The sequence below is a fragment of the Calidris pugnax genome, unplaced genomic scaffold, assembly GCF_001431845.1.
Source record: "Calidris pugnax isolate Ruff unplaced genomic scaffold, ASM143184v1 scaffold16, whole genome shotgun sequence".
In the NCBI taxonomy this organism is placed as follows: domain Eukaryota; kingdom Metazoa; phylum Chordata; class Aves; order Charadriiformes; family Scolopacidae; genus Calidris; species Calidris pugnax.
Genome location: NW_015090847.1, coordinates 142,696 through 166,142, shown reverse-complemented (window position 1 = coordinate 166,142; position 23,447 = coordinate 142,696). Strand labels below are relative to the sequence as shown.

Sequence of the window (23,447 nt, the reverse complement as noted above, 5' to 3'; positions counted from 1 at the left end):
CAGAGCCCTCAGCACTCGCTCTTTTCTCCTCGTTTGCTCTCTTCTCACAGAACATCTGCTGTTTTTAAGAGGAGGAACGTCCCACTGCAAAAATCTGAGCAAGAAACTCAGCAGTAGGTGTAGGCTAGATGGGATTTTCACCCCATCAGCACCATTTTCAAGCCAGTCTTCCTAAATACCCCAGAAGACAGGAATAAAAAAAAGTTTTCTTGGGACCGAGATTGATTTCTAAACACACGGCTCATCTGTGTGAAGTACGAGGTCACATTCATTAGACCATTAGATTAGAGGATGAGAAAAGGCTGTTAAGGACCAGGAAAAGCGCTCAGATATTATTAATGGTAATGAAAACAATTGGAGATCTCCCAGGCTTAAAAAGCCCTCACTTACTGTCATTGAAGAGGGCTTCTGCTCTTTTCGTCTCCATATCTGAAACAGAGAAACAGTCAGGGTAAGGGCAGGAGAGCACAGATAAGATTTCTCACTGGCATGGTCATCCCACCCAACAGCTATTTGAGCACAGGGCACCACAGGAGGTACGGCTGAGGGGGGCTGCTAGAGAAACCAGTGTAGCTCATATGTGGTCACGTTCCTGTGCTGGCTGTTGCGCTTCTCCACGGTGTCACCTGTTGTTCTCCAGACAGCCAATATCCCCTGAGGACCAGGACCAGAGTGTCCGCCATCCTGCAGGACCCTGATGTTTCTGGAGGGCAGTACAGACAAAGCAAGTCTTGCGTGACTCAAGGCGCACAGATTTGTTGTGGAGAGATTGCACTTTACACCAGAGCGAGGGCCAGAGGAGATCTTGGACTCGATCATCTCAAAGGTCCCTTCCAACCATGAAGATCCTGTATTTCTGTAATTCTGTGATCTGGTGCTCACACCCTCTGCCATCAGAAGGCACTGACTTCACCGCAGCAGTGCCAGCTTACAACAGCAGTGGCTCGCTCTCTTTTCTCCTATCTTATTGAACAACAGGGTGTTTGGCACACTGTTAACACTGAAAGAGACACTAAAAGAGTTAATAGCAATCTATTGCATGGCACAGCAGGTTCTAGCAATAGATTCCCTCCTTTAATATGCATATTGTATGTTTATGGACAATACAGTACACTCACACTGGCAATAATAAGCATTGGCTCAAAGTATAAGTCTAGTCCCCTTCGTCCCTGGTGAGAGCCTGGCCCAGGTTGCCCAGAGAAGCTGTGGCTGCCCCATCCCTGGAGGGGTTCAAGGCCAGGCTGGATGGGGCTTGGAGCAACCTGGTCTGGTGGGAGGTGTCCCTGCCCAGGGCAGGGGCTGGGACTCGATGATCTTTAAGGTCCCTTCCAACCCAAACCCTTCTATGATTCTATGATCCCGAATGCTATTTTTACAAAAGCTACTATTTTAGCTGCTAGCAGGCAAAACAAATATAAAAAATAAAAATAATTTTTAAAAATCACACTTTTAATACAATTTTTAAATTGTATAGCAATTTTTGCCCAGCATCCACAACTTCACGTTTTTGGGTTGGAGAGCCTTTCTGAGCGGATCCCTGCCCGTACCCGCTTACTTCATTTCTCTTTTCCCTTTGCAGCTGAACCCAAACTGTTCTATGATTCTATGATCCCGAATTTCTCTTCTCCCTTTGCAGCTACACAGAATTAATATCCTCATTTTGCAGGATGAACTGCAGCCCATGGGAAGGACTTGCATTGGAGAAGTTCATGGAGGACTGTCTCCTGTGGGAGGGGAGGGACCCCACCTGGAGCAGGGGAAGAGTGTGAGGAGTCCTCTCCCTGAGCAGGAAGGAGCTTCAGAGACAATCTGTGATGAACTGACCACAACCCCCATTCCCCATCCAGCTGAATCCTGTGAATTTCTATAGGATTGGTTGTTGCCACGATCCCTTACCTCAAAACATAATAATACCAGACAATAAAAGCGAGGCCAGTGGAGGAATTCAGCAGTGGTGCAATCATTACTGTTTGGTAAGTCCCAAAATAAGGAAAGGAGAAAAAAAAAAGGGTGCCAAGCTGTGCTAAGGATTTGGGTACTTCACCCCTACGTCTATATTGGCAAGAAGTGCTTTGAAAAATCTGGCCCTACCTGTTTATTTCAACTCTGATAAGCATCCAAGGTCTTCCTAGAAATTCATACAACCTTCAGAGCTAGTTCATGCTTTGGGTCATTTTAATATATTATATCTGGAAACTGGTAAGAAACCAACAAATGCAATCAACAATGAAAGGGCACCTTTTGCCTTCAAGTGCAATATTGATAATAATGTTTTTTTAGCTCCTCTCTGGGTGGAGAGCCATTTACCTCATGATGCCTAATTATAAAGCCTGCAGTCAATTATTAACACTTAGATTATGTTGCAAAGCTCATCGAGAAGACAAAAGGAGCAACCAGCTTGTTGAAGCGCGGTGCCGGAAGCAATTCAATTGGCATGTTCTCACTGCACCGAGGTGTGCGGTGAGTCACGCAGCTCATCCCCCAGGCACCTGCATATAGCTCTGTTTGCCTTTTTACCAGGCACCCAGAAAAAAATACAAACCTCAGGTGGGCAAAATTTTGGACCCGTTGCTTCCAGCTCCAGACGACTTGTGCGTAATCGGAAAAACGAGTCTTCCACGCACGTGCTGCGAGTCTTAAAGAGCGTGTCTGTAGGGCTTTGAATTTTAGCATATTTTGTAATCTATCACAACCATGCAGTGCTCTCCCACCCACCCACTGCTGAAGGAAAAAAGGCCAGTGACCCTGCTTTGCTTGAGAGCTCTGCCAGATCCAGTGCCCTCACCCTGCATCCCACACTGGGAGCTGGAACGCGAGTCCTGAAGAAATGGAGAAACGGAGAGAAAACCTCAACAGGGAGTTTTTTAAGAGGCGAAAGCAGGTTTGTCTGGCAACAGACCCAGGAACCCATCGTGCAGATCAAGGACACACGATACCCCAGGACTCAAAACCAAGATCCCAAACCCCGAGCACGCATGTTTTTGGGAACCTGAACTAACTGACACCAAGCCCAGCCCACAGCCGACCCCATCAAAAACAGGGAGAGTTTGGGCTACCCGATACTGCTGAAAATGAGGTTGCTTACAGTCTTACCTCATTAGGGGCTTGCCTTCCTTTGTTACTAGCTCGACATTTTTGGCTTGGTCAACAGCATAGCTGTTTGCGTTGTGCCAGCCAACGTGTTGCAAGCCCTTGCCTTGAAGCAATCACTTGTAAGGCACGAGAGACAATTTCGCTGCCCTGCTCATTTACTAGTTGCCCTAGTTGTTTGCACTACCAAGAAAAAGCATCAATTAGTAACAATTAAAGTGTCATATCTTGTCCCGACCACATGCAGCTGCAAAAATAGTTGTTTGTGCCACATTTAGGAAAACAGTGCTCAGGCTTCCACTGTAAACAAGAACGAGTTCAACTTGAACGTGCATTGCCTACCTGTAAAATGGGACTTGCCATTTAATTAGAGCTTCCTTAATGTAAAAGAGAAAACTAATGTTTAAATTAAAATCATGGCAATCTATTAAAACGCAGCTTCGGGATTCCATCTTTCAGAAGAGGGCTCTATTCTCCAACTGGACAAGCAATTTTGTTAATACAGTTATTTGGCATATTTACTAAACGTAATAACCTTAAAACAACCTTGAAGTATTGGCCTTAATTTCTGGCTAATGAGAACTGTGACTTGCAGTGACTATTTAAGATTAATAACCTCTTTTTACTCCTCAACATATTTGCTTGAGCAAACATGGAAAGAAAAGGGGAGTAAGCAAGAGCAGGAAAGCATCTTTATTTTGGTAATTGTTTATATCCAATAGCCACTTAAGGCCAGGATTTCAAAGGGATTTGGGTGCCCAAAGTTTGCGGATCTATTTGGCAAGACGAGAAATCTGTTTTAAAAATCTGATACAACTTTACCCAATTACATAATTTTTCACAGGTGTGGATTCCCACAAGAAACTTGATTTTCTTTCAAGGTTTCCAGCCGTGATTTTCTATATGTCATAACATAACTCTTAGCTTCAAAGGCAAACTGCGTGTTTCATCCTCTATAATATCAAGTTCCCGCATCTTGCTTGTGTAAGTTCAAGTTGTTTTTTCACACAGAGAAGACAAGGGAGAGATTATCTTAAACGGGGTATGAAGGGAGGAGAGGATTGTAAACATCAAAAATATTAAGAAAGAATACATGCTTCAGTACTAATGACACATTCTTGGAGATGCATTTGAAGCACAGATTTGTGAAATGTACCAGGGAGCAGAGGAAGCATTTCCCCCACTGTCCTGTGTCACATTTTAGCAACGGCTTCCTTGAAAAGAGAGAGAATTACAAAATTCTCAGCTGCATGAGGAACAGGGATGTCACCTAGTTCAGTGTTATTTAGGGTAACAACAGTGCAAGCAGGCAAAAAAAAGGGTCTCTGGCACGTGTCAGTAGGTTACCAAACTAGGTGGCTGAGAGGGATGTCACGGAGTGCATCTCCTGCAGCACAGACAGAGGTAGGGATAATAGCTCTACTCTAATACTCTTTAATTACATTAAAGACCGTAAAGGCCTGAGGTACCGGGATGAAATGGGAATGAGAGCAGTGAGCAGCAGGTTCAGCCACCTTTCAAAAGCTGTACCCAAAAGGAAATGCAGGAGTTTCCTGAGAGATGGCAAAACATGAGCTTTGGGCTCAGCAGGGAGGTCAACCACGTCTTCATTCTGTCCATGAAGACAGACAGAGGTCCACTTCTCACAGCAGATGAACAACAACTCCATGTAGGCATCCTGCAGCCTGAGGAGGGATCTGCATGAACAACTACGTACTAGTCCTGTAGTGAGTTTCCAAGCTGGTACAGTTTTTGGCATTATTTTTCTTCCAGCTACAGTCAAGGTCTTACTACAGTAGGGGCAGCCCAACCTCTGCAGGCAAGGCAGAGAAAGGGAAAAATAAGAATTGAGTGCAGAAATCAATTAAATCAACTTATCTGGGTCATCTAAGAAGTCAGGCCAGGATAATTTCCTGCTTAATTCCTTCATCACAAGCATGTCCTTGCAAAGTATTCACTTTAAAATACATTTCAGTGTTACCCCATTTCCGTCAGTCTCTAGACTCTTGCAAACACTGAAATGTACCACCAGGTGCCAAACTAATGGCATGGAAGTGGGGGAATGTCAGATCTCCACCGTGTTTCCCAACGTACAGATGCATGTGCTGTTCCACTCCCCCAGGGCTGCTGTCGTGGCTGGTGAAGTACAAAAACCCCCAGACTTCTCCATACATTAATTGAGATGAAATGCTCCTCAGTCACGCAGGTCAGACAGTCATCTGCATGTCTGCCAAAGACGACTCGATAAAGAAGTGAGAATCTGTCCCCTAGGTTCTGTCCTTTGTATTTGTAAGGAGCTTTAGCAAGCCCCAGATGCCAGATAAATAGAAACAATAACAGTTGACTTGTTGATCAAAACCCATTCATGACTCATTGTTCATGGCCAAAACCCTTGGCTGTGCAACAGGTGGGAATACTTCCTACTCACTTTGAACAGTGCCAGTGATCTTGCAACCAGTTTCTTTCTGACGTCAGAAGTACATTCCCAAAAATACATTTTGGGAGACTTCCAACCTACCTGACATAGGGAAATAGTCTGGCAAGCTACTTTATGCTTTGCTTAACATGGATGCAAGCTGTGAGGTGACTCTACTTGCAACTAAGAAACCCTGGGGAGAAAGAATTCAGCCTTGTAGGAGATCTCTTTGGTGCCAGAACGATACAGAGGACAAACTGCAACACCTTCTTTCAGTGCTAGTGGAAGGGCAAGTCCTAACATAGGTATTTCCAAGTCACTGACTTTGATATCTCATTTTGCTGGCTCTTGCACTGTCGTTCAGAGAAGACAGGCCTTAGTTTGCTTGATTCTACACTGTAAAATATTTGGGTTTCCAGTGGGGTTTGTACACAAGCACCAAGGTCTCTATCCCCACCCATTTTTAATCAAAGCTACAGCAGATATCTGGAGACATCACAGTCCTTGACCAAGGGACTATGAAATCTAGCTAAATGAGAAACAAGGGACTTCACTAATAACACATCTGAAGATACTCCAATACCAAAGCCGTGTATAAAGAACATCTACTGTTTAGTGATGATACAAAACAAAGACAATATTATTTTGTTTTCCTTTAAGTTTTCCATACTTGTTATTTTTTCACATCTCTAGGATCAAGCTTCTCTCTCTCTTTGAAAAAAAACTGACCTAATAAAACATTGTCAGCTTAGATTTTATCCCCTCTTTATTCCCAGTCCTCAGAGATGAAAAGGCAAAGCAAGTTCTACCACTGGGCTGGCAGACTACTCAGTATTGTACTGCTGCCCTGGACTGCAGCTGAAGATCCCGAGTGTTGTGCCCATTGTACAGGAGTTTGTTGGAGCTGATCCCCAAAGCAAATACTTTTGAGTGAAGGGCAAGCTGAGACATGGTGTTGAACAACAAGATGATTAGATCCTGTGAGGAAGACTGAAGGAGTTTCTCCTTATCAGACCCTCCTTGCATGCAATCTAAGTGCTTGACCTGGATTTGTCCAACTATGCTTAGCTCAACTAAGCTAGATACTATGGCCCCCAAATTAGAACCTTTTAATAAAGTGATTGCAATGATCAGGTTAACAATTTTTTTACAAGCTGTTATGAAAATGTTCTGCGATTCCCTCAACATAAACAAAGATCCTACTTGACAAAAACATCAAGGCCACAATGAAGCAAAATTTAGAAGGGTGCTGCAGAGCATGGAAAAAAAATCGAGGGCTTCTTAATTTTCCTTGGTTTAAATACTAGTAAATAAATAAATACAGGGTATTTCAGGAACAGCGAGATTTTGTAGCCCAGAGGCTGATGGTGTGATGGCAGAGGCTTCTGCCATTCAAAACCTAGATCCCTCTCTGGACTTCCAGGATCTGTTCAAAATTGTCACTTCTTCTAGGTGTGAGGAAGACAACAAGCTTTGTAAGTTGAGAGCCACTTCTCCTCCAAAAGCATAGGAGGAGCATCTTCGTCTTGAGTCAACCTGGTTTTCTTAAACAGCAGCACCAACAGGAGCTTGCCTGAGCCTCCTAGCACTGCTGAGATCCTGCTCCTGAAGAAAGATCCAAATGGAACCCTTTATTGTTGTCTCCTAGGAATGGCCAGGTATTGTTTATGTTCCTTCGTGTCACGTGTAAGAGTTGCACAACGTGAGCAGCAGACCTGTGTAGTCAGTGTTTTGTGGTTAGGCTGGCAGAGCCAAGAAAAGCAACACAAAGTTTATCCTACGACTTCATCGAAGTAATACCGAGATGCCATCTTTTACTGAGACCAAATATTTAATGAAAACATTGTGATTCAATTATATCAGCTAATTTTTTGAACTAGCAACTAGGGCATTACTGTAACAGCCCTGGTGCAGCTCAAAGGCAACTAAAACAGCATTTGGAGTCACTTCCCACATCTACCAGACTGAATAAAAGCAGCTACCACAGATAACTCCATGAGAAGACCACAGTCCTTTTCTAACAAGCACTTTTGTACTCCTTCCAATTTTATCATTTATGTAAAGCACCAAATTCAACTGAAGCTTCAAAATTCACTAAATCGTGACCTGACTGTCTTTAAAAAAAAACCAAAAACCCAAAAAACTCCTCGAATCTCTCTAGTTGATGCCCACACACTTTTTTTTTTTTTCCCCCTATCTGGGAGACTTTACACGTGCTCTTTGCTGAACAGGAACTCCTGGCCTATAAACAACACTGCAGAGAAATGGGGATTCTTTGCCCGAAGGACGTCACTTATCATCTTGAGCCCTTCCAATGGGGAAGACTGGTTGGCCTATCAAGAAACAATGGGGGTGTGAGAGCTGGTAGTTGAGTTTCATTGCATTGCTGCAACACGACGTGCCCAGTTCAAGCACCAAGAGGCAGAATAAGAGGTTGCTAGTGGTCTTTTCTGAGTGGGAGGGAGTCTGGATCCATCCAGTATGGGATCTGGCCCAGGCTTCTTGTTCTTTCAACACAGCTATCTGGCCTGCACCAAAATTCTCTAACAGATCAGAAATGTGGAAGAGGAGGCAAACCCACCTTTCACTGTCTGTTTGGTAATTCACTAAATCAGAAAGATAGCTCTGTTTATTTTCATGTTCTGCAGATGCAGATCTGCTGTGCAAAGAAGGGACTAGATCCCCAACTGAGAAGTCCCATAGATTAGAACATTTTCCCTTCCTTTCCCTTTCCCCTGGGGAATTGGCAAGGATTTTGATCAGTGCATTGGCTGTTTCCCCACTGTTATCCAAGTGTAATTTCTGCACTTTCGGGCTCCTTAGAGAAGCAAAGACACAAAGCAACCGTTTATCCATATTTAAGACATATTTAAAAAGACTTAGGGAGGGTTGATACATTACCACTGATTTTGTTCTAACAATGAGCAGGAAAGACTGCCATTCAGGCTCAGTAACAGACATCATCAGAAGGGACAAATCAAGTCTCATCAATCAGGAAAGAGCAAGGACTACCTTTAGGAGAGATGTGATGTACTTACTTGAGATGGTAGAAGACCTGACGTTTATTCGCAGGGGCCCCGTGTATCTTCTCAGGCCCCTCCGTAAGATCCTTTCGACTCTTTCTCGCAGCGCTTCTCTAGAATCCGTGGAGGAGAACCAGAAGGTGAGCATATTTAAAAAGACTTAGGGAGGGTTGATACAATGCCACTGATTTTGTTCTAACAATGAGCAGGAAAAACTGCCATTCAGGCTCAGTAACAGACATCATCAGAAGGGACAAATCAAGTCTCATCAATCAGGAAAGAGCAAGAACTACCTTTAGGAGATGCATAACAATGAGCAGGAAAGACTGCCATTCAGGCTCAGTAACAGACATCATCAGAAGGGACAAATCAAGTCTCATCAATCAGGAAAGAGCAAGGACTACCTTTAGGAGAGATGTGATGTACTTACTTGAGATGGTAGAAGACCTGACGTTTATTCGCAGGGGCCCCGTGTATCTTCTCAGGCCCCTCCGTAAGATCCTTTCGACTCTTTCTCGCAGCGCTTCTCTAGAATCCGTGGAGGAGAACCAGAAGGTGAGCAAAGCCTCTGCCATCACACCATCAGCCTCTGGGCTACAAAGCAATGAAACACACTCCGGTTACCTTCGGCCCATTTCTGCATTTCTTAGTTTTTCTCCTAGCTCCTCTAGCAATGGCAACGTAACGTAAGGCATTAGATACATTTTTGAACATTTTTGTGTATTTTTGAGAGACCGAATTGCCAAAAGACATCCAAGCCAATGCAAAATGGTCAAATCCATCTTAGGCTAGAAGGAAGCATGATGCTTTCTGTGAACAAACGGCCAGAACAATGTTCAATAATGGAGTTTTAAAAGCTGTCACTACATGCCTGGGACACAAGAGCAGGAGGGAATGAACTGATTTGATTGCAATGAGAAGCTGGATACACAGCACTTCAGAAACATCAGGTAGATGGTTAATGGTACCTAGACAAATTTTTCCAGGGCCACGTACATACACAGAAAAAAAAATTCTAGTCATCATCACAAAGGTACTTGGAGCAAAGGGGAGAGGCCACCCAACCCAATTTCACCACTGCAACCTCGTGGGAGACCGTGGCCAATAACCTCACGTTATGCAACAATGAATGAAACTCAGCAGTGTATCCACCATCTACAGTTCCAGAGATGGACCACAAAAGAGGTCATTAACCTCTCACTGAAAAGTTCCCACACCCGGACACACAATTCCACAGTTTTGATGTAAGATCAGAGGAAAGAAAAGGAAGAAAAATCTCCTAACAGCCTGGATTCACGCAGTAGTGGTGTTTATTTTTCCTTAAAGCATCAGATACTGCAAGAGATTGGATCATAGACTACGAGCACCAAGGTGTCTAATCTGGCCTAGTAAATCTTGATCTGTGCTTGCAGATGGCTTATCCTTGGTCATTACACAGAGAAGATAAGAGTGTGAAACAAGAACCTTCTCTCCTGTGCCTCCTCCAACCCGAGCCAAGAAGCAAGGACACAATCCACAACAGGTGGAATCACAGTTACTTCACACAGGGGATGAGCTAAAAGCAGTTTGCTCTGTCTTAAGTATCCTTCAGATAGGAAAGAAAACGAAACAGACATTGTTGCTATCACCAGGGAAGGGCAAATAAAAGGCCATGTGTTATGAGCGCACCAAGCCATGCTGAATATTTCACAGCTGAGCTGAAAGACACGTCCTTGCTTCAAGGATCTTCGCCCACTGTAGGAGAAGATCAGGTTTGAGACCAACTAAGGAACCCAAAGGTACATAAGTCCCTGGGGCCTGATGAAATCCATCCACAGATCCTGAGGGAGCTGGTGGATGAAGTTGCTAAGCTGCTTTCCATTATATTTGAGAAGTCGTGGCAGTCCGGTAAGTTCCTGCTGACTGGAAAAGGGAAAACATAACCCCCATTTTCAAAAAGGAAAAAAGGAAGACCCGGAGAACTACAAGCTGGTCAGTCTCACCTCTGGGCCCAGCAGGATCATGGAGCAGATCCTCCTGCAATCTCCACTGAGACACATGGAAAATAAGGAGGTGACTGATGACAGCCAGCAAGGCGTCACCAAGGGCAAATCACGCCTGACAAATTTGGTGGCCTTCTACGATGGTGCTACAGTGTTGGTAGGTAAGGGGAGAGCAACAGATGTCATCTGCCTGGACTTATGCAAAGTGTTTGACACTGTCCCACGTGACATCCTTGTCTCTAAATTAGAAAGGTATGAATTTGATGGATGGCTCATTTGGTGGATAAGGAATCAAGTCTAGATGGCCACGCTCAAAGAGTTGTGGTCACTGGCTCAATCCTCAGGGGTTGGTACTGGGACCAGTGCTGTTTGACATGTTTGTTGGAGACATGGACAGTGGGATTGAGTGCACCCCCAGGAAGTTTGCTGATGACACCAAACTCGGTGGTGCAGTCGACACACTGGAGGGAAGGGATGCCATCCAGTGGGACCTTGACAGGTTTAAGAGGTGGGCCTGTGCAAATCTCAAGAAGTTCAACCAAGCCAAGTGTAAGGTCCTGCACATGGGTCATGGCAATCCCAGGCATAAATACAGGCTGGGCAGAGAATGGGTTGAGAGCAGCCCTGAGGAGAAGGGCTTGGGGGTGTTGGTGGATGAGAACCCCAACAAGAGCCTTCAGTGTGCGCTCACAGCCCAGAAAGCCAACCCCATCCTGGGCTGCATCAAAAGAAGCGTGGCCAGTGGGTTGAGAGAGATGATTCTACCCCTCTGCTCTGCTCTGGTGAGACCCCACCTGGAGCTCTGTGTCCAGCTCTGGAGTCCTCAGCACAGGAAGGACATGGACCTGTTGGAACAGGTCCAGAGGAGGGCCACAAAGATTATCTGATGCTGGAGCACCTCTCCTGTGAAGACAGGCTGAGAGAGCTGGGGTTGTTCAGCCTGGAGAAGAGAAGGCTCCGGGGACACCTTAGAGCAGTCTTCAGTACATAAAGGGGACCTACAGAAGACATGGGGAGGGACTCTTTATCAAGGAGTGTAGTGATATAAGTGGTAATGGTTTTAAACTGAAAGACAGTAGATTTAGGTTAGATATTAGAAAGAAATTCTTTGCTGTGAGGATGGTGAGACACTGGAACAGGTTGCCCAGAGAAGCTGTGGCTGCCCCATCCCTGGAGGGGTTCAAGGCCAGGCTGGACGGGGCTTGGAGCAACCTGGTCTGGTGGGAGGTGTCCCTGCCCAGAGCAGGGGGGTTGGAACTGGATGAGCTTTAAGGTCCCTTCCAACCCAAACCATTCTGTGATTCTATGATTGAGACTGAGTAGCTATACGTGAACTTTCCAGCAGGCTGGTTTTCCCCTGTGCCAACTTGAGCGTTGATTGCCACTCCGTTTATTTTCCAGATATTATCTGATCCAACTGTGGGTGTTGCTCTGCATTTCTGAGGTGTTCCCTCACCTCTCCCCCCACTCCTCTTCCTGTGCTGTGCCACACTGGAATTACTCTATCAACTCTTGCAAGCACACCACACCTCTCGAAACCCTGGGGTAAGTACAGCCCGCCTGGAATCACTCACTACACAGCAAAGGTCCAGAGCCAAAGACACCCAGCCAAGACCTGTTTTGTCTTTCTCGGTGAGCAGTGGGCACTGTCATCAGGGCATTGTTTATACTGAGCCAAAAATATGCACGGTACTTTCCAAGCAAATTCACAACAATGACCTTGCTTAAAAGAGCGTGCAGTCTGAGTGCTGAAAGAGGCGTAAAGGTAGTGTATTTGAAAAAACAAAGAAGCTTTGGCGCATACAAGTCTTGCATCCAGCACAGCAAACTCCTCACTTTATCCCTGGGAACAAGAAGTAATGAAAAATATTACTGCTTCCTACAGATTGGCCACTCAGATCCTCAACTAACCTCGTCTACACTTACAACACTCTAGTCAGTATCGAAAAATATTCCTAAACCTACATTCAAACAAGGACTTGTGTGATTTGCCTAACTGGGGTAGAGCAAGCTGCAGGATTTCACAAACCATAGAAGAACCAAGAAAGATGGAGAAATACATTCAGAAGAATAAGATCTGGAGGCTGCTATCACTAGTCTTGCAGCTTTAGCGCGTGATTATTAAGACATTTGAGGTTTATTTGCAAAGCAACGGGCACTGTCACTCAGGAACAGGACCTTAGCATTACAATAGACAGTTCTGTAAGAAGGTCACTTGATCAAAAAAAATCAAATCCAACTTTAGGTATTATTGTCAAATAGACAGAGAATAAAAGAGAAAAAAACCAACCCCATTGTTCAATGATAATCTCAACCACAGGTCTGACCCCTTCATCTCAAAAAGCAGGGGTGGCAGACCTGAAAGAGATACAAAGTGGGGTGACAAGGAACAGTTCCTGCAAAGAATGGCTGAGGAGGCTGGGACTTACAACTGAAAAAAAGAGTAGAGCTCACGGGGGACAGGAGAGAAAAGGGATGATGGGAGTGTCCGATACCACTAATTGCATGGTGAGATGGAAGAGAGATCAACTTTTCGTCACCTCTTCCAGCACAAGAACTAGGGGCCACTGAGCGATCCAAAGAAGGTGGCTCTTCACAAGTAACACCCTACTAAAGGACTGAGGTGCACGAATTTCAAGAGTCCAGGGGAGGTGGACAAGTCCTTGGAAAAGAACTCCACCAAGGGGCTACTAAACAAAGCACAACCACTTCAGAAGATCCCAAGTGGTAAATAGCTGGAGGTGGGGAGCATCCTGAGAAGCAGTTGTTGTACGTGTCTGTTGCCCTGCTACTGTTGGTTCCCCAAAAACCTACTTATGCCTGTTCTTGGAGACACAACAGTGACAAGTGGCACCTTCTGAACCAGCAGAGCCATGCTTGCTTTCTACTTGACAAGCCCAGCACAGTAGCAATACTAGCAGTAAAATGCATTCTAGTGAAGGAGCTAGTTTTGAAAATGCTTTTCATTTTTAGACAGCTCAAGTTAATCTGCTTTATTAGCTAAAGCTTGCTCAAGATTTGAACACAAATGTGTATGGAATTTGGACTGACTGCAGTCTTCTGCATCAAAGGAGGGAGTAGTTCAGGATCAGATCATGCTCACGTGGGGATTGTGCTCTTGTCTTACATAAAATACACTTTACTGAATTAGATCAAATGGCTGGCTAGATGCTCTTGGTGTACATTTAATTTTCTCTCAGCTGTGTGCATTTATTATAATCTCACATACCTCACTCTGATTAAGCGTGAACGGATGTATTTTTTCCTTAAAATGGAATTGTTAAATGTCTTGTCGATCTGTTGAAAAAAGAGAAATATAAGATAACAAGGAAAAAAAGGAGGGAAATGGACATATTGCTGGAAGGAGCATTCAGAAAATAGCATTCAGTTACAAACTCACAGACTGCAGAGCCAAGAAACATAATCCAGCCCAGCCTCTAGACAACATTGGCCACAGACTTTTCCTAACTGTTTCCCATTTGGCCTGAGGCACGTCATTAAAAGTTAACTCATTTTTCTAAATAATCCTATGACTACATCAGTGGGCCACTATAGTGCTGTCCCATCCCATCCACTCCCAGGCATAAGGAGGGATATTTATAAACACCCTTGAAACACGCTGCTGCAACCTCTCAAAGCACAGCCTCCTAGAGATGCTCTACAGAAAGGATACAGCACCTGTCCCTCTCTTTTCAGGGTCTTTTCTGAGACAGCACTTACCCTTGGTCCTAGAGAAATCTATAGCAAAGCTACCAGTGGTCTGAAGTTATGCCCCCAAACCCCAGGGGAATCGCCAAGCAATTCTCATCAGAAATCAGAAATCTGGGACTCGTGAGGAATCAGTCCTCAAATGACACATCTTTGCCGGTGCCTGCTGAACCACATCCTGCTTTGGGCTGAAGGTTGTCTCGAGATTGCATGATCGGTCTGAGACGGCACGGTGTGATATAGCATGGCATGAAATTCAGCCAGGAATTCAGCCAGGCTCAGGATTACCGGAGTGTTGAGAAACAGCAAAGTGACTAGTGAGTTATGCAGTTCCTTCTATGAGCAAGACCAATACATGGCACGTATCCTGTAAACATCAAATGCATTACAGGAAAAACCACATAGAAACGCTTCACAAAATCACACAAGTTCTCTTTTTCATAGTTTTTAGCCCATAAAGGCTGTCTGGTTTAGCCAGGTCTCCGTATTTTCTGTCTTCCAAAGGAAAGAAAAAAGTAACGGTGCTCAAAATTCTAGTGTGTCAAAATCTTCCAGATACAGAAAGGAGCATATAACATGAAATCTGGGATGATTCCCCCCAAAGCCCCTCTTTCCAGTCTCATGCCATTACACAGTGGTACTGAAGCAGAATAATTTCAAGATGAAAAGTGCACATTTTATTATTTTAAGGTGATTTTAAGCATACATCAGTAAGGGGAAAAAAAAAAAAAAAGTTCTTAATGCTCATGCATTGAGCTGATCTTTTTTCTTGCTGTTACCAGAAGTTATCTGGAATTACTTAGGTATTTGGAACAGACAAAATTCTATGGAAAAAAATATATCAACTGTGACAAGCTACTGTATCTATGCAGAATGCACTCTGTCAGGGCACTTTGCAGATCCCAGCTGCTACCAATATATCAACTGTGACAAGCTACTGTATCTTTGCAGAACGCACTCTGTCAGGGCACTTTGCAGATCCCCAGCTGCTACTGCTGCATTTTATGAGGCACACAGTTAGAAAACAAAAATATTTTGTTTCCTGTAATCTTGCAGCCTGTCCCACAACCATCCCCCTTGGTTATCATAACTATCTGCCCTCAGACAAGAAAGCTTTTTGGGTTTTGGGTTTTTTTAATGATAACATTTGCTTATTGTTCCTGTCACAGTGTTATTGTGCAAGCAGAAGGATGCAGCGATGGATGCCACGTGCTATCTCGGGCTGAGAACTTTTGAGATCTTTGAGACAGGGACTGCTCTTTATCTCCTCCTGCAATTGTGTTTTCAAGCTATCTGTAATGTCTCACCTCAGAGATTAAAAGAGGTTTTGCTACACTCTCCACCTGCGTTCCTGCAGCAGGTAACAGGGATCTTTACTTCTGACACCCCTTCTCTTGTGTATCTTTGCTACAGCCTGAGCAGCTCGTGTGATTGTGGGTTTTTTGTGCTCTCGACACGTTCAGCTTTCTTTTTTTTCCTCTTCACCCTGGACCACTTCCCAGATGTTCTATACAGCTTGATCAGGAACATACAGCCACAAAGACAAAGATTTCCAGTGGTGTCTGACAAAACACTGTTACACACAGTACTTTTTACAAAAAGGATCTAAAGGATCCAAATGCAACTGTTCTATACAGCTTGATCAGGAACATACAGCCACAAAGACAAAGATTTCCAGTGGTGTCTGACAAAACACTGTTACACACAGTACTTCTTACAAAATGGATCTAAAGGATCCAAATGCAACTGTCAGCAACAGACATTGTTTTCAGAAAATTCAGTCCAAAAGAGATGGAGAGAACAGTAAGCACGTGCTTTAAAATGATACCAAAATTACTGGATTTCTTTTATCTCCCTTTCACAATTTCATATCTGAATGAGAAAGTAGCCACTTCTATTACATACTGCCACTAACTTTCCTCTCCTTAAGATTTCCCTGAGTATTACATTGCCAATAGATTAGAAAATAAAAAACAATTGGAAAGTGGTTTTGTTTCCAGTGATCCTTGCAGGGCCCTGAACACCTTCAGACTTGACCTGGTATTTTTTACATTTCTAATCTGCTGTATCTTATCAGGAGAGCCATGCTAGCCAAACCTCGTCACTGTGGCCTCTATCACCTGTTGATGAATTTGTTTGACAGATATGAATATGGCCCATATCTCCTCTTTCCTTCAACGAGGATTTTGGTAGCCTGAATTATTAGCAATAATCTTTGGATTCATACAGAGTTTATGTAAGAGGAAAAAACGTGGCAAGATGCCTTCGGATAATAACTTTCAAAGATTAATGTTCCGTCTCATGTTTTTTACCGTTCATCTCCTAGTAAAGCCTTTCACACCCATATCAAACAGCAAATATTTCTTTCCAGCCTTTTTAGAGCTTACTTTTCAGCTTGAGTCACATGCCTAGAAGCAAAAGCAACTGGAACTTTGTCCGGTAACTCGGTGACACTGCCTGGGAGAACCATCTACACTCATTTTAAGCATTTTTCTTTGATCGCAGCGCCTCAAAAGTGATGCTGTCATGACCAGATCCCTTAAATTCACCACTGATTAAGTGCATCTCACTTGTTTTCCTGGCCCTTGTCTAGCAACTGCAATGGTGACCGTGGCTGCTGCAGGCAAGGTTTATAAGCATTCCTAAACAAGGGCCAAGTCCTGCTCCTTTCAAGTGAGCAGCATTTTCCTGACAGCCTTTATTTAAGCATTCATCCAAACAAGATTTTCTTTAAGTCAGTAGTAGCTGGCTTGTTTAACTTAATGCCATCTGGTATTTCCTCAATTTAATTTCGTATCCTCTCTCCTTTTTACAAAACTTCTCTCCATGCAGTATAATTTTCTAACACAAACTGGACACCACTCCTGAACACTGGTCCATCTATGCTGATATAGTAACTAATAGTGGCTAGTACCAAAGATGCAATAGGAGGGAAAAATATTCCCACCTGTACAAACTCAGCCACAAAGGAAGTTCTTCCTTGTTCCTTGCAGCAAGAAGTTGCTTTACACCGTGATGAACAAGACTTGTTTTCCAACCCCATCTTGAGTCTCATCACTGTCCTTCTTTTTTCCTCATGTCACACCATGGCCAACCCTCTGAGGCCTGTGAGCAACCTGCTAAAATCTTCACCATTTCAGAATCACCCAGAGTGCCCTGCCTCCCTGGGACCCCCAAAAAACCCCCCCTGCAAGCTCTGGAAGCAGGTCACATGCGACAGGGATCCTACATCCCAGTGTAGGACAGAGCTGACGTGAGCTGGGCTTGCCCAGATGTGCAGCTGGGTCTGCCCAGATGTGCTGCTGTGCCAGCCCTTGCTTTCCCCCACCTCACACACTGCTCTGCCACGGCGCACGGGGGTAAGAGGATTTATCAAAAAGGTTATCTTACATCTAGTTCGGCAGAACTTTCCTCTGGAATCTCTGCTGAGCCCGCTGAATTCCTTGTGTGGGATGTTCAAAAGCATTCAGTAGGTTTGGGAGCACAAATCCTCTTGTTGCTCAATGCTATTGCAATTTTGTCTGCTGCCAGGTGAGTCCTTCAACAGCTACCCTCAAACTACTTCCTCTGGCCTTACTAGCTCTTTAGGATGTAAAGCCTATTATTAGTGATTTTTTTAGAGCTTTTTGACCATAAATATTAATGGGAACATACCACCTGGTTCAGGGACTCTCTTCATTTTTGTGGCAATCACAAAATATGAATCACAGAATGATATGGGGTTGGAAGGGACCTCTGGAGATCATCTAGTCCAACCCTAATCAGTTGTGTTAATTCTGTACCTAGCATCCAATTTGCTGGCCAGCTGCATCCAATTTACAACTCAACCTGCTGAGACCTCCAGAACTGAACCATAACACAAATGCAGGTTTCAGCTGAGGGGTTAGTTGGGAACCTACCAGAGATAAGAGGGAGAGAGAGCAAGCAAGAGGAGAAAGACAGACAGGGACAGCAAAAAACTGAACCTGGCACGCTCCCAAACCAGGATGTGGACATCACACCCCCCTTAGAAACAGAGATACCAACTACTGGCAGCGGTAGCCTCACAGCCACAGTGTTTGCCCAAGGGGAAGAAAAGGGACCTGAAGGAGATTGACTGTAATGATCCACGGGCCTCCAGCAAACCAGAAGATCAGAAAGCATTCATAGACAAATACAGCATGCCGTCCCGGCGGGCAAAAGCAATATGATCTCATACATCTGCAAAGAGATACTCTACAAAGAGTTTAAACTAACTGTACTGCTAAAGCTGGGATGTCAGCAAGCTCTATCTGACTTTGGACTAACAGAAGGAGCTCATCTGGATGGTTCTTGGAGGTGTCAGCTGCAAAAGAGAAATCACTGACCTTATAGAGTAGTTCCTAAAAAGATTGGTCTTTTGGATAAAAGAAATTAAGAGGACTAATACATGGGATAACGTCAGGATTTAAAGTACCATGCTTCTGCCTAGTGCAACCAATTTCAAAGGCATGTAATGGCATGAGAGTTTCATTATAGCCATGTAATAGTGACTGCTGGAATTAAGGTCACCTAAGTATTCCCATTCCTACTCCCCGCTTTCAATTGTCCATAATTAGCTTCCTAAAACTTTCACACTGCCATTGAAATTTGGTCCGCTGAGGAAGGAGATTTTCCAACTTTTGGAGAGAAAATCAAGTTTGGAGAGGGAAGCATCTGGGCCAATATCCAAAGAAGGGGTTGTGTGTGTTTGGGTGGGGTTTTTTTGCCAAAAGGTATGCTTTTCCCAGGAAATTGACTCCACGCCCTCTGTTTTTTTACACAATACTTAGAGCTGAAATACAGGAGCAATTAGCTCTTAGGAAAACAATAGTTTTATGAAATCTCAGGGAGATCAATAGTGGTGTGTTTGGGTTACAAGTGTCCAAATACCATTGAACATGCAAGTTCGGCACTGAATTTGGATTCTCCCTTTTGATAACACCATGTTCTAAAGACTCACTCTCTTAATTGGCCAGATTTTGATCTCAGTGACACCAGTTCACACCATGAATCACTTCATTGATTTAATAACCTATAAACAATGTGATAATTCTGGATCACGGGTCTATAATTAAGATAAGGTTCTACCCTTAATCACACACACTATTGATAACTGCCCTTTATTTCATTTTGAATTCCTTTTTTTCACGTTCAAGTTCGCATCCATTTTCCTTGTGCATATTTTATAACTTTTCTTGCCACACACTGAATGTGAATCAAGATTTACTTAGTTTTTGGGGGAGTGGGGGGTGTCGTCTTATGATTTTTCTGGCTTTGTACATGCTTATTAGACCTTCTGCCTTGATGAACCAAGAAAACAATGAAAAAGAAAAATCAGCTTGTGTGCCTATTACTTGAGAAAATTACATTGTATTAATAAGTCAAAAAATCAATGGAGTTGAAGGATCGCTGAATTTAAGTTTGAGGAAAAATGGGATATCAGGCATATTGTTGATAAGTAACCATTTCATCCTGGAAATTCATGCTATTTTTGAACCACTGGTGGTTCAAAATCTTACAGGTGATGAAAAATACAAAGCTACAGCTTCATACACTACACTGCATCAACTCACATTGCATTTAAAAGTATTTTGTATTTTCCTCAATATTTTTCTAGTTCCCTGTGCTACTGTGACCTGTGGAAAAACGAAAAACTGGAAACAAAAATTAAAGAAAGACAGCATCTCAGTTTTTAAATCAACGCAGTAAATGCCTGTGCCAGTGGGGTTTTTTTCCTTCTTTTAATTTCAATAGGAAACTTCTGAAAAAAGCATGACAAGGGAGATGCGAGCGCTTTCTGTGATTTATTTCCTCTCTGTGTACAGCGTTTCGCCCATAGCTTTCAGGCCACACCTGCACATATGGTGGTGCAGTGCTGTCAACCCCTCATTCCAGAGCTAAATAAACAAGTCACCACACTGTCACCTTGCCCACTGCTACGTCGCCGTGCTTCCCAGTTGGCCGAATTCCCCTGGAAGGATGCTTTCTGCTTTGGTTCTAGGCCCAGTCGCCCGTAGAGGGCACCCTTATTGTACCATGCCCGTCCACGGGCAAGCCCAGAACCATCCCCTTAAAATAAAGATTTTAAAGCCAAAGTTGTCAAATGCCCTACATTTATTTCACAATTATTTTTTTCCTCAAAATGCTCCTTAACCATAAAGATTTTTTTTTTCCATACAAAAAAGGTGCGGCTTTTTTAACTTTTAAAAACATTATTTTGCATACGAATAAAGGTAGAGTTTTATTAAGAGTACGTCTTCAAAAAGCTTAATTTAAAAAGCTGCTTTTTTTTCTGGCTTTTGTACTATGGATGCACTTCTAAATAAAATTGCCTTCAGTGAAGAACAAGAGAAACTTTCAATAAAAGTTCTGTTGTTTTCACCTCATGTTGGTACTAAGCAAGTACTTTGGGGAACACATACAGAGCCTAGGAATGGTTGGCTTTAAATAAGGACTTAGGCTTTAAATAAGGACTTAGGCTTTAAATTTTGGGATCTGTATCCGAAAACACTGCCAAATCTCTTTTGAGACTTATTACAAGCAGGAACATTCTTACTCAGTTTGGTCTGGGTGCTGGAAGACACTGAAAAAAGTTCTTGAAAAAGTTGTCTGCTGCAGCTACCATAATTTCTCTTTCTGTGATCTGCCCAATTTATCTTCAATTTTGTTTTATTGCAGGAGCTGAGAGGGGAAAAAAGTGGTTTTTTTGGGGGGGACAGCACACATACAGCAAATGAAGCTACATGATACTTGTAGATACCTTTCAACTTGCTGTAAAAAAAGAGAGTCATGTGAACTCCCTTGAACTTCAGCACAATCCCTTTTCTTGGGACACATTCAGTTTTCACCCCTAAATTAGTCCTCGCAGCCTGGTCTCCCAGAGAAAATAGCCTTTAGGAGTGTTTCAAAAGCCTGATGCCTTTGGGGATCTGCTTCCTACTGAATAAACCTCCCGACCCAAGAACCACAAGGCACTGATGGAGCCAGCCACACGCTCCTGAGCTGTACCTTAACAACCGCGGGGAAGGTGTGACTAACACCCCTCGTGCACAGTCTCAGCCAGCTTCACAGCCAGCTCTCGCCTCTGAAGGGGTTTGCATTTCACCTCCCTCTCCCTTCCATGCACTCTTTTGCTCCTCGGAAGGACTTGAGTCACATCTAACCCTACAAAGGCCACAAAGTGCCATAAAACAGCGGTCTCATCTACTCACTCGCTGCTGCCAGGCTTTTCAGCTGTGTTTTGTGATGAGGGGCAATAAAAACCGAGTGTGCCACAGGAACTAGGAGGGTCTCTTCCTCATTGCCCATTTTTTTCCTGTCTCTGGGGATCTTTTCTCGGGTGCTGAAGTGGCTTTATGGATTTGGCCTTTCAGCTCTCTCCAACTCAGTTCCCTGTCTGCACAGAGGAGACATCAGTGCCATTGTAGTGAGAGAACCTCTAACAACCTCTAAAATCATCATCATCTCCCAAGGTAGATAACTGCCTCCTTCCATACCAGCTCCAGTACAGGGACTCATCACTGAGCCCTTAAACTGACCGAGAACGGGCACGGTCACCAGAACTGTGCCACAGCATTGCCCTGGGGTGTCACAGGTACCTCTGCAATATCACAGAATCATAGAATGGTCTGGGCCAGAAGGGACCTCCAAAGGTCATCTAGTCCGACCTCCCTGCAGTCAGCAGGGACACCCCAAACTAGACCAGGTTGCCCAGGGCCTCGTCGAGCCTCACCTTGAATATCTCCAGGGATGGGGCCTCAACCACCTCCCTGGGCAACCTGTTCCAGTGCTCCACCACCCTCACAGTGAAGAACTTGTTCCTAATATCCCATCTAAATCTGCTCTTCTCCAGTTTAAAGCCATTTCCCCTCGTCCTGTCACTGTAGGCATTTGTACACAGGCTCTCCCAAGCCTTACCGTAGCCCCTTCAGGTACTGGAAGGCTGCTATTAGGTCTCCCCGGAGCCTCCTCTTCTCCAGGCTGAACAACCCCAGCTCCCTCAGCCTGTCCTCGTAGCAGAGGTGCTCCAACCCCCCTGATCACTTTTGTGGCCCTCCTCTGGACTCGCTCCATCAGGTCCATGTCCTTCCTATATTGAGGGCTCCAGACCTCTACTCCATATCCAGTAGAGACACAGTTTATTTCTAAATTAAATCCACACCAGTTCAATCAGACAGGACAAACTTCAAGAGCCGTATTCATTAAGAACTTTCCCCAACATCTGTACTTCAGGACACAGCAGATTCTCTTATTGCTTGAAGTCACTGAAGCAAGATGTCTGTTTCTGCAAGAGATGCCCTGACACACAATACTGAGTCCCGAGGCAATAATTACTTGATGAAATTCCATTACTTCAATAGAAATACTGGGATAAGCAGTAGTTTCCCAGGGGAAGTACCCAGGTATCCCCTTAATACAACCCCCAACCGCTCTGCCCCAGATCCAGGCAGTTAGTTCTGGGTTGGTGGAAACACCGGGGAGAGCCCTGGTGCCTTGTGGATGATGGGATGACGGGGGAATCCATGCCAGTCCGTGCCATGGCTCGAGGCAGTCATGGCGAGAAAACAAACACCTCGCCTCTCCCCCAGCCACCTAATTAGCCAAGGAGGGAGCCAGGCTATGCTCATACCTGAGGAGCATCCATCCACCCAACCCACGGCCTGGCTTACCGTCATATGGGAGCAGGAGAGAGTAGGGGATAATGGCCAGGGCATAGCCCCAGAAGCAGGGGAGGGTGCAGTGTCTAACGCAAGAGTCCACAAAGACACACGGACTAGGACAGGGAGAAGCAGCCCCAACAGCAGGGCTGGAAACAGCTCTGGCAGGAGGAGAAGGTTTGGCAGGGAGACACCAGAGAAAGGAGAAGGGTGGCAGAGGCTGTACTCGAAGAAGGAAAAGCCCATAACATCTAGGAGAAAGTATCAGGAAGTTATTGTAGTGGTGAAAAGAGCAGACAGGCACATTTGCAAGTCACTGGTGGGCAGGGTAAAGGTTGGTGTCCATATCTATTGAACAACCAGCGATGTACCAAAGAGGTCACCTGCTGTGGCTCCTTGGTATCTACTACTCTGTCACAGCTAGACACTTGCCAGCCTTCAGCTGAGACAATTCTCATTAAGATGGGCTTGATGAAGTACTCATTTCAAGCTCTCCTGAATACACACCCCCTTCCCTTGGGGTCAAAAATGACTTTCCACACTGGACACAAAGCCCCACCAGCCTCCTCCC

General features: G+C 44.4%; 1 protein-coding gene across 1 annotated transcript in view; it reads right to left on the bottom strand.

Annotated features, from left to right (window-relative positions):
• Positions 1 to 23,447, bottom strand: part of LOC106888688 (transmembrane protease serine 11E-like) — a 54,904-nt gene that overhangs the window by 18,256 nt on the left and 13,201 nt on the right. Inside the window, exons 4-6 of the mRNA XM_014943090.1 lie at positions 13,741 to 13,808; positions 8,960 to 9,123; positions 391 to 429 (exon numbers count right to left, since the gene is read on the bottom strand). Coding sequence (XP_014798576.1) covers positions 391 to 429; positions 8,960 to 9,123; positions 13,741 to 13,808 — 271 coding nt within the window. The remainder of the gene's footprint in view (positions 1 to 390; positions 430 to 8,959; positions 9,124 to 13,740; positions 13,809 to 23,447) is intronic.